This window comes from Mesitornis unicolor, unplaced genomic scaffold, assembly GCF_000695765.1.
Source record: "Mesitornis unicolor isolate BGI_N332 unplaced genomic scaffold, ASM69576v1 scaffold3231, whole genome shotgun sequence".
Classification (NCBI taxonomy): domain Eukaryota; kingdom Metazoa; phylum Chordata; class Aves; order Mesitornithiformes; family Mesitornithidae; genus Mesitornis; species Mesitornis unicolor.
The window spans coordinates 23,043-34,138 of NW_010162963.1; the positions used below are offsets into that span (position 1 = coordinate 23,043).

General features: G+C 36.5%; 1 protein-coding gene across 1 annotated transcript in view; it reads left to right on the forward strand.

Moving 5' to 3' along the window:
• Positions 1 to 11,096, forward strand: part of KIAA1715 (KIAA1715 ortholog) — a 37,408-nt gene that overhangs the window by 19,626 nt on the left and 6,686 nt on the right. Inside the window, exons 8-11 of the mRNA XM_010193774.1 lie at positions 4,923 to 5,141; positions 8,746 to 8,851; positions 9,567 to 9,637; positions 10,384 to 10,554. Of these exons, the coding sequence (XP_010192076.1) occupies positions 4,923 to 5,141; positions 8,746 to 8,851; positions 9,567 to 9,637; positions 10,384 to 10,554 (567 nt within the window). The remainder of the gene's footprint in view (positions 1 to 4,922; positions 5,142 to 8,745; positions 8,852 to 9,566; positions 9,638 to 10,383; positions 10,555 to 11,096) is intronic.

An 11,096-nucleotide genomic window follows, 5' to 3' on the forward strand; every position in this document is an offset into this window, starting at 1 on the left:
CTATGATTCTGTATAATTTTGTTCATATACAGCACAACTGCCTCTTCTCTTTTTCCAATCTGTTCTGTAACACATTGAATTTAGAATCGGTGCTGCCTTTTGTCCATGTTAGAGTGGATATTTAAACTATTATAGGTGCATTAGAGTTCAGAAAGGGGACACACTGATTGGCTTTAGCTGGTGAAATTGTGGAGACTTACTTTGTAAATAACCTGTTCTTGGCATGTGCAGTAATTATTTCAATTTTTAGCTATTGAAAAACCTACTAGCTTATTGCTGTTGACACTAAAATCTGCCAGAAACAAATATTAGCTTCTGTTCTGTATATTATCTGACTTACTTTAACTACATGACACCTTAATATGGTTGTGGTGTGATTTGATGTGTGCAATATGTGGTAGAATTATAGTGATTTGGGAATAATAAAATATCTGTTAGTAAGTTAGCATTAAAGCCTCCTTGGTCTTCCTTTTGCTCACTTTAGGCACAAACTGGCCAGGCAGCAAAACTCGTTATCTTCAGATCTGTAATTGTGTCTTTTTTGAAAAGAGGGTAAAAAATGACCACTGTGTAATCAGACTGGACAATGTTGTGAATGAGGCAGCTGGTGAGAGTTTAGGTATTTGGTATGTTTTTGACTTAGCAGTTAAAATGGGAACTTGTGCATCATACTAATTAGTATAGAGGTTTAATCAGCATGACATAATAGTTGGTTCTCAGAAGAACAACTAGTAGTACCCCGATTTTCGGACATATTTAACTCTTATTGCAGTTTTTGACATGCATTTCTTAAATAATTGTAGTTTTAACAGATGATTCAGAAGAATCTCAAGTTTGATGTAAGAAAGTACCTGGAAATCTAGAAGGAAAGGAAGTGCAATTTTATGTATTCAGAAATGTTTTGAGGGGTAGAGTTAATGAGAATACAGTTATTCACTACTTTGTATGAAAAGATAGGGTAAGTATATATTGGCAGTGGAATAAATATTTATCAACAATATCCTGTTGTTGATGTCTGCTCCCTTCATTGTGCTAATACAACTGTTAGCAGGACTGTATTGTAAATGAGATTGCTCCATGACCTGAATTAAAATTGATGCAATAACAGATGGTTGCAAGCTGTGGGATGGGTGCAGGCACGAGGAGGAAGAAAGTAAGTTCTTGGTTTGTCTTTGCCACTAAAGCCAACAAGTTATGTGAACTATATATTGACCTGCATTGCGCTTTAGCTCTTTAAAAATGATGTATTCCTCTCTACAGAAATCAAGGAGTTTTGAAGTGAGGGAGAAATAAAATAGTTATGCTTGTAAACATGAAAAATACAGCTGTCTCACTGCAGGCAATATCTTAATATTCTTTGAGTTCATACTGTAGTTGTGAGTAGTAACCCTGTTAAGTAGTGTGTTTGCTCATGTATCTGTATTGTTCAGTGCTGGTAACTGTAGAATTTGGACTTCAGTGTGCTTGAGGAATAAAAGTTCTATTTCAAAGTTATTTATCTGTCTTCATACAGTTGGTTTGCAGATGCACAAAAATCACTCAAGGAAGAAAAAAAAACCTTGGAAACTTCATTAAAACTACATCCGTAGTAGCTGTATATTGTGTTAGCATTGAGACTCGGACGTGTTCCTCAGCTAACTTGTGGAACTGGAGTTGTGGAAATCTGGAACTTTGCAAGAGGCTCGTTATTAGCATCGTGCATCTCAACATAAGGCAGTTTGAGAAGTATATGGATCATAGCAGGTTACTGCAGAAGGGTATTAGGGCTGTTATTATGGAAGCAGACAGTAGATTTAAGAGGAATTGGAGAAGTTCATGGGCAACAGTGTCTATGTGATATTAGCATGATTAGACAGGGCTGTACTCTAACGTCCCTGACAATGCATTTTTGGATCCTGGAGGTGGTACCAGAGATGCAGGCAAGAGAAACCATTCACGTTTGTGTGTTGTCATTAAATAGCATCTTCAGCCACTCTAAGAGATGAGATACTGGGATGGATGGGCTGCTGGTCTCACCCAGGAGAGCATTTCTGATTTTCTCATGATGTTGTAAGTTCTTCTGGTAACTTCTCTTACTTGGGGAGCAGCAGAGTGTTGGCAAGTTCTCCTAAGTATGCAGTAAGAATAAAGTGAAAGCCAAATTCTCTTTTAAGTGGAGGCAGTGATGGTGGGGAAGCTCCTGGTGAGTAACCTGCTATCATTTTGTGGAAACTAGCAATGAGATTAAAATTACTGAAGCACATCTCTAATACTGACTCTAAGGTATCTGGATTCAACATCTTTGTAGGTGCAGAAATACAGAGGAAGAGGCATTAAAGTAGCAGTAACTTCAAAAATTGAAAGCCTTTTTAAAGTAGGCTTACAAAAAATGACCCTTCAGAAAGAACAGGCAAAAGAGGCAAAGCTCTTGCAGGTGGCATGGAAATTGCTTAGGAATAGTGTGTTATGGGCTTAGAATAACTGTGGATTTATCCATGACCGATCAAAACAGACTCAGAGCTGTTAAGCAACCAAAATTAACGTGCTTAAACCACATTATATAGGAAGACAGCCTTCAAAATGTGGAAGTAACATCCATACATAGAAATTATAGTAATGATCTTTGACATTTTTGTATTTAAAACCATAATAACAACACCGGCTTTGTAATGAAGAAAATCTTAGAGGTTTAAAATGTTTTTTTATTGGTATTTAGAATTATTTTGGAATGAGTTAGGCTTCATTTTGATCATTATTTTTTTTTAAAGATCTGTGGAGTGGAGAAGAGTTAAGAAATTGCATACCTTTAGCTTGATTTTTGAAACTAGTGCATGGGTGAAAACTAATACACAAACTTGAACGTACAGATAAATAAATTATTTGTCACAACTAATATATTCTTTGTAGATGAGTCATGCCTGTTGGTGAGATGGCATGGAGAGGATGATGCACAGTTACTCTAGTGTAGTTAGACATGAAAAGTTACTACTAAGCTCTCTCACAAAAAGCTCTCAAAGAAATGTCAGTGGTGAGAATCGTCATAAATTAATTCTTGATTAAAGGAAAACTTTCAACACAGTAACAGTTTTCAAAATAGAAACAAATCACCAAGGAAACTTAAAAGGATTTTCTGCAACTACCTTACCAATTTATCCCATTTTCCAGATTCTGAACAGTAAGGGAGCAAACTTTACTTGCTAAAACCAAGTTAAAATACAGAATATTCATACTTATCGAGTGATCTAACTTGAATGATAAAGTTGTGTGAAGCAATGCAGTGATGCACGTGAAGGTGTGGCAGTGGAAAACCAGTAACTTGTTCTGCTCTGTGGGAAACTAAGCTAGGTGAATTGTTAGTAAGACTTTGTGCAGCTGCAGTCTTCTGACTGATACCAGAGAGTCTTTTAATCTTTCTTCTGGTGTATGTTTATCTTCTTTGTATGTACAAATAAGTAGGGAAGAACAGCCTATGCATGTTGCAGTTATATGGCACTAGATGTTGGCAATTTTCCAACAGAACTTTTATGTTTAACTTCCTATTCCAGTGATAACAACTCTTTTTTTAGCTAGCGTTAGCTTATGTCATACACTCCCACCTCCTCCAGCCTGTGCAGAAGTGTAGCATGATAGTATTGCACTCCTGGGGACAGGGGTCGTTCCTCCAGCACACCCATCTCCCTGTGGCTGCTCGCCAGTGGACCTGTGGCTGCCTGCTGAGGATTTAAACTCTTCCAGCCTGACACAAAGTCAGCAGATAAAATCTCTCTAGTCTTGAAAATCAAGGAGGTGAATTTAAAGTCCAGTTCTAATGTTAAATTTCATTTGTTGTGAAGGAAGACAAGAAAGCTTGTTCAAACTAATGTGAGTGCTAGACAGTTACTCTAGGGTACTGTAGCCTTAGGTGTAGACATTCTTGGGGTGTACCTTCTGCAGACTAAGCTGTTACTTGTTAACTGTATTAACGTCTGCATCCCTAAAGTGAGAGTTAGATTTCAATTTGATTTGTTGCAATAGTGTATTTCAAAAGCTCCCTAGAGGTGATGAGTTACAGCTGGGATGAGAAATAGATGATAGTGGCTGCTGTTCATTAGCACTCTTCCTGGCTTGGTTTGGTGAACAAACTTGCATATAAATATCATGGAACTTCAGGTTTGCATGAACAATACAGTATCCAAACCTTAATATATTAGTGGGATGATATTCCCATTGGTGTTAATGGGAACTCTGGCTTCAGGTAAGAACAACTGAGGAAACCTATTAAGTTTTTCATAATAGCAATTTAATAGGAACTTTGATAGTGGAGTGAGAAGAGGTAAAAGTAAGGACATGTTCCAGCAGAGCCTGTTCTGGCTATGTGACAATCCAAGCACGTGGCTTGTTGGGAAGTTGCTGAAAGAGTGAACAAAACTATATGATCTGGATGAAGCGTTACGCTTTTTTCTGGCTTCAGAATTGTTTCATTTATCCAATCTGAAAAAAAAACCCAAACAACTCTGGGCACTTAGCCTGGGTATTTCAGACATTGACTCAATAGTTTTTGGTCCCATGGAAAGCTAAATACTTGGAAGCGTATTTAAACCTTAGAGTGAAAACTGTGGCCAGTTATGTCTGTATGTTGTGGTTTGAATCTAGCCGTTCATATCTCCATAATTCTGCCTTAGAAAACAGAATTGTAAGGTGGGAATCTGCTAATTTTCTTCTAGAAGGATGTTGCCCTAAGTGTTTAACCATTAATGATTATTGTTATTAAAATGTATTCTGTGTGGGGTTTATTTCTGTGGTATGCTCAGCCAGGCAGCTGGTGATCTTTAGTTATAGACCTTTCTGGTTTTGTTTGACTCTAATTTGCTGATGGGAATAACAATCTTAATATTAAAGTACTTTTACTAATCTCTTGCTTATAATGCTAGATGTTAAATTCAGTATGCACATGTTGTTGTCAGAAATTCGTCAGAGGACCACAGCTCAAAGAAATGCTTCTACTCCCCTGCCTGCCACTCCTAAACAAGGCTCTCCAAAATCACTGGTTCCAGCAACTCCTAATCTGCAGAGAGACACACCAGCTCTGAGCGGACCCCCAGAAAGAACTGTTGTGCCATCCTTGCAGTCAAACGTCTTGCCAAGACGCCCTGGATCCCCTGCTACTTCAGTGCCTGGAATGGGTAAACAGAGCGCTTAATGTTATTTACAGTTTAAATTGTTTTCTCTGGTTACCAATAAAATAGGCCATTTTCAGACAGTATGGAAATGGCATTTCATTTGGAAATAGCAGAGCAGTTATCTGATTAAGCAGGAGTTCCATATTCAATTAGCCATAACTCTTTACAGCTGGCACCTTTTGATGCTGAAACCTATTGCCTGAGCTCATTTAACTGTTATGGCTTCTTTGTTTAAATGGCAATAAAACTTTGTCGTATTCTGTAGTCACCAATATAGCATACCTTTTTATGTTCTTAGTTTAGAAGAGCTCTACACTTATATAAATCAGGTACAGAGGAGAACACTTTCAGAATACATTCATGTTTCTCACTAAACCCTGCACATATTTTTTAACATGCATCTTGACATTTATTTAAATTTTTACTCTAGGAGGTATAGTCATGCAATCTATACTCGTAGATTAAAGTGTAAAATACCAAATACACCAGAAAAGTTGCCTGTGCTATAGCTGAATTCTTCTAAAATCACATTGTTATTTTGGTACAAGAGTCAAAAGTTTAGCAACAGGTTGAAATGTGGTAGAAATGAGTGTTCCTTAAAATTTGGTTTCATATCCTGAAAATGCTTTCCCCTTGATTTCAAGCTTGTTGTTCAGATGGGATGGACTTTATTAAATAGAACATGAACTAAATTCCATAGGAGGGATAGCAGAATTTGAGAGTTTTTTGGGAGAGGCATTGTTCTCATTCTCCCCATGGATGGTAAAGCTGTGTATGGGTTAGTGCCAGGCCTTTTGTTTGTTTTAGGATGTCTGGCAAGTTTGATCACAAGGCAAGAAAGGAGACGAAATGCTGCCTTGAAAATAGAAGGGATGCAACTTGCCAAGAATCTTCTGAGCACCGCTGTAATGTGGAGTAGTTCTTAGTTCTTTATACTGTGACCAAGAATGTTTTTCTTTGCCCTGTGTTCCTGATTTTTAACTTTAAATTACTTAAGTCTTACAAAATGTATGTTCTTGTTTACTAACTTGCATGACACAATCTAGAAGTAAGACTATACATAATTCGTTGACATCTCGTCTCTTGATGGAAGATCTTGCAGTGTGAATGTGAAGATGCCTGTTCGTGGTGTTTAGTGTAGTGGAATTAAACATATCAAGTTGTGGTTTTTCCCTTCTCTCCAGAGTTCATTAAGCCTTATTTTTTGTTAGTAATTGTTTACCTGTATTAAGAAACCACTAAATTTTGTTTTTATCCCTGAAATGAGCAGTAAAGACAAGTTATTAGTAAGTCTTGGTTAACTTGAAGTACAGGAAATCAGCTCCTTGCATCAGAAATGGGTAATTTGGTTAGAAACCATGTTCGCTGAAACCTGCTTGACTGAAAATTCCTTAATGAGTTTAAAATTGCGTGCTGCTACTTGCTTAAGAAGCTGGCTATGTAATAAAATAATAGCTATTTAATAGTTTTATTTTTGGGGGAAGATTCTGGAACATTGAGTAACCTGGATGAAATTCAGCCTTTACTGCAGAGATGGTTTAGATGAAGGAAGGAAAAAAAGAAAACCCCAACAAAAAACGTAATGGACTTGTTTGCCAGGACAGTGGCCAAGGCTGTTAATGAAAATATTTAATGTGTTTTATGATAAATGCTTTATAGACACATACTTTCTTTTTCACCAGTAACTGATATTTTCACCAAAAATTGTGTTTTGTTGTAGATAGCAATGGAAGCCACTGTAATTGTCACTTAATGTGGAAGCCCTGTTTTGTCTTCAATTTCCCCAAACCTTGCAGGCATATAAAACCTCAGTCATGTAGCTGTAGTGAAAAGTATGTAAATTTGGTATCTACAAGAGTAATATCATTGCATCTAAGTTTATGCATGGCTTACAACAAATATGAATAGCCTTAATTATCGCTACTTTAGAGAAGATTAATAATTCATTTTCATTATACTATATTTTGTAGAGGAGAATCAATTTAATGTGTATTACCACAGAGCTCCCATATGTTTGAAAATTAATAACCAGCAGGTAGTTGAGAGTTTGCCAAGCTTTGCAGAAATGACCAGTCTTTCTACAATGATTGCTTTTGATGTTTATATTAATTACTGGTGTCCATAACAGCATGAGAAAGAAGATGGTTGGTTTGAGTTATTAGTAGGCGGGTAATTGAAGTTGTTCTTGGAGCATGTTGTGATGTTTCATTCTAGGTAACTTTATTTAATCTTTACCTTGTTTATCAGCTTTTAGAAACTTTTCATATATTGGTGATATACAGGTCATACGACAATTCGGCCTTTTGAATACAGGGCTAAATACATGTTTAAGTTTTAGCCAGCATTCACAAAATCATTCTAGAGTCTTTATTTTATTGCAGATTATATTAGTGCTTCAGGTCTTTATTTTATGCCTATGTTGGGTGTTGTCAATTCACTTTTTAAATGAAAGTATCGGGTGTTTCAGGTTTTTGTGAAGCTTTACAGAATGCGTTTTGCCTGAAAATCTTCTCTGGACAGCTTTTTCAGAATCTATAAAATGAAGCATTGGGTCCAGTTTATGTGGCAGTGAATTTGTTCTGCCTTGCTGCTGCGAGAGTTTCTTTTTGTGGGTTCCTGCTTGTTGGCAAAGTACAGGAATAACTTGGGAATGCAGTCACTGATTGGTGTCTCCTTAATTCAGTTCTCTTGTCTGTGAAAATGAGGGTTCTTGAAAAAACATCTGTGTTGAGCTTGAAACTTCTTTGTGCTTATTGAAGGCTTGTAAATTGCAGTGTTTCTGATCAAATATTATTGTGCTTGTAAACATTAGGACAGTCCATTAGGGTCAGTTATCCAGTATTGATGAGAGAGATTTTGAAAGGCTGTGCCGTTAGCAGTATCGCAGCATAATGGCACGATTAGTCTCATTCTGTGTGTAGCACTTCGAGGGGGCACTGTTGAAAGTGTTTGATTCCGGCAGTGTTTCAGAGACTTGCCATAGAGGATGCGGGTTAGCTGTACAAGGCTTTCAGCTTGATGTTTACCATGATGTAGCACATTTTGCCACAAGTTATCCTTTTTCCTTTGTTCCAGTCTGTGAAGATGAAAAGGTAAGACTTGACAGGTTTAATATATAGGCTGAATGCACACTGAAGGCATGCTCATGCAATATAGAAGTTACACAGAGACCAGTGGGTGCTTCACTGGTAACATTTCTACTTTTTCTGCTGTTGTAATTGATTTTACCAGGTTTATTGGTGTAAACTTGAAGTGCTGAATAGGCAGAGTTGAGAGTTTATGAAGAAAACTCAAATAGGGAGGTATTTCTTTGCTTAAAAAGCCTCTATTTGTGAGTAATCATTAAATACCATTGATGACATAAGTTCTTTAGAAATTATAATTTTAATTATATATCCAAGGTGTAAAAGTAATTATAATAAGATAATAAGCTAAAAAAGCAGAAGAGGAACTATCAACTATTGTGGGTTTAAAAGTCTCACAGCTTTCATAGTAGACTAAGAAATATGGCCATTTATGTTAAGTAATTGCAGTTATTTTATTACACTAGCATGCAGTGAAATATCAGATGATATATAATAATATAGTTGAGTTTGTGTCTTCCTAGGTCTTCACCCTCCAGGCCCTCCTTTAGCAAGACCTATTCTTCCTCGAGAAAGAGGAGTTGTGGATAGAGTTATTGAATATTTGGTTGGCGATGGTCCCCAGAACAGGTAAGATGTTGCTAAAGGAAATACCTAAACACTGAAGGGATAAGAAGCTTCTTAACATTTTTTTTTCTTTTTAAGCCAAATACATCAAGGTTAAAAGAATTGGATATTAATTTGTCTAAAACTTTCATAATGAAATGGCCTTTTCTTAGTGCTTCACCTGAAATATCTTTGTAGTAAAAATGGTAACATTTTGACAAAATTAATCTCTGCTTTGGGTGGTATTAGCCATGTGACACAAAGAGAAAAATCTGTGCTCGAGTGGGTGTATTCATGATATTTGGAACTAAAAATACTAATTTGACTATCTTAGCACTTCAGCTTTATTTCTATTATAAATGCTTTCCGATTGCTTTCAGAACTGTCCAAACATATCAGAACTTCCATGTTAACTGTGCTCACTTTTCATATTGACTGTATTCTAATAAAATGTAAACTTAATTTGGATGTTATTTTCTGACAACGATGATATTAAAAATATGTTGAACGACGACATTTAAATTGTAGCTAAGAATATTTCACTGTTTTTAAACCAACTTTAAAAACCATCATTTAATATACACATCTATTTTGCTTTAAAGGATAATAATTTCACAGTGGAAATTACCTTTTAAGAGGAAATATCTAACCTATTAGTCAATATCTAAGGTAAAATGGATCTCACTTCAGTGTGTTATTACTTAAAGGTACGTCATGATATATTGCTCATGTTTTCTAGGTACGCCCTTATATGTCAGCAATGTTTTTCTCACAATGGTATGGCTTTGAAGGAGGAGTTTGAATACGTAGGTAAGAGCTAGTCTGTAGTAGTTGGCTTATGTTTCATTACTAACACGCATCATACTTAATTTTGGTTGCAGTTAAGTGCTTATCTGACACTGTGAAATGCCACTTCATACAGGAACAGTTTTATGGTGACTTACTACTCTGTATCTTAAGATTCACTTCAAGAGTTAAGAGAAGTACTTTATTGCAACCTTCAGGCCAAGGATTTTATGGGTAGAAAAGTATTCAGTAGAAATAAGCCTCCTCCAATACATCCCTGAGAATTGCTACTGGCTATGAATGGTTCTCAGAAGGGTTTTATATTGAGAAACTATCTAACATTAAAGTGTGCCTCTTTTACCAGAACTTAAACAAAATTTTGCTTTGGCAAGAAGATCTTGGGGAGGTATTGGAAAAGGAGTGGGAACAAGCCCTAGGGAGCTATATGTGAATTTATGGCTGACAATAACTTAAGACAGACACAGCTCTCTATTGAACACAGATGTTTTATTTTGCTTCCTTTCTACCACAAGTGTAAGCCTGATGCTTAAGAAATGAGGGATTCTTAGATAAATTGTCTCTTTCATTTTGTTTTGCTTAATTTTATGAGTAAATATACAGCATTGTAAGAATAAGCTGAACGCTTCCTATGGAACCAAAGATGCAGTCTGTGTGTCTGTATTTTGGACAGTCAGAATATATAGTGTTGGAATAAAGGTGAAATGTGAAATTAATTAGTGAGGCTACTTATTGCATGTGCTTTTCTGTAGCATTTAGATGTGCCTACTGCTTTTTCCTGAATCCTGCAAGAAAAACTAGACCTCGGGCTCCACGACTTCCAGACTTCAGCTTTGAAAAAAAGCAGTCTACAGAATTGCAGTCTGAAACTGAGCCTCTAGAACCTAGAGAGAGCGAGCCCCAGGTGACTCAGCAGACAGAAGGTATGTACTAATCTCATGGAGTCTGCTCTTTTTTAAATGTCTAATGAATTCCCCACCCTGTCCTATCTCTGTCTAGATGAGTTTTTTGTAAGAATAAGAACAACTGAAGAACTCCGAACACTGGCACAGGCTTCCTAGAGAGGTGGTTGATGCCCCATGCCTGTCAGTGTTTGAGGCATTTGGGTAACTCTTAACATGAGTTAGTTTTTGTTCAGGCCTCAATTGGTCAGGCAGTTGTAGATGATCATTGTTGGTCCCTTCCAACTGAAATAGTCTGTTCTGTTCTGTTCTACTCTACCTCATAGTGGGTGCAGTTTGTATTTTTTTTTCTAATTCTTGTCCCTGCTTCTAGCTTAACTTCTTGAATCTATTGTCTTCTTTCCTGTGTGCTAAAATTTCTTTATATTAAGTCTCATGCAAATGATAACATAACAAAAAATTTTGCTCTAATATTACTGATAAACAGAAAATAGCACTGTAAATTATAGAAATAGTTAAGAAGGGAATACGTCCTGAAGTGGTTAACTTTCACTGTGTTCAGC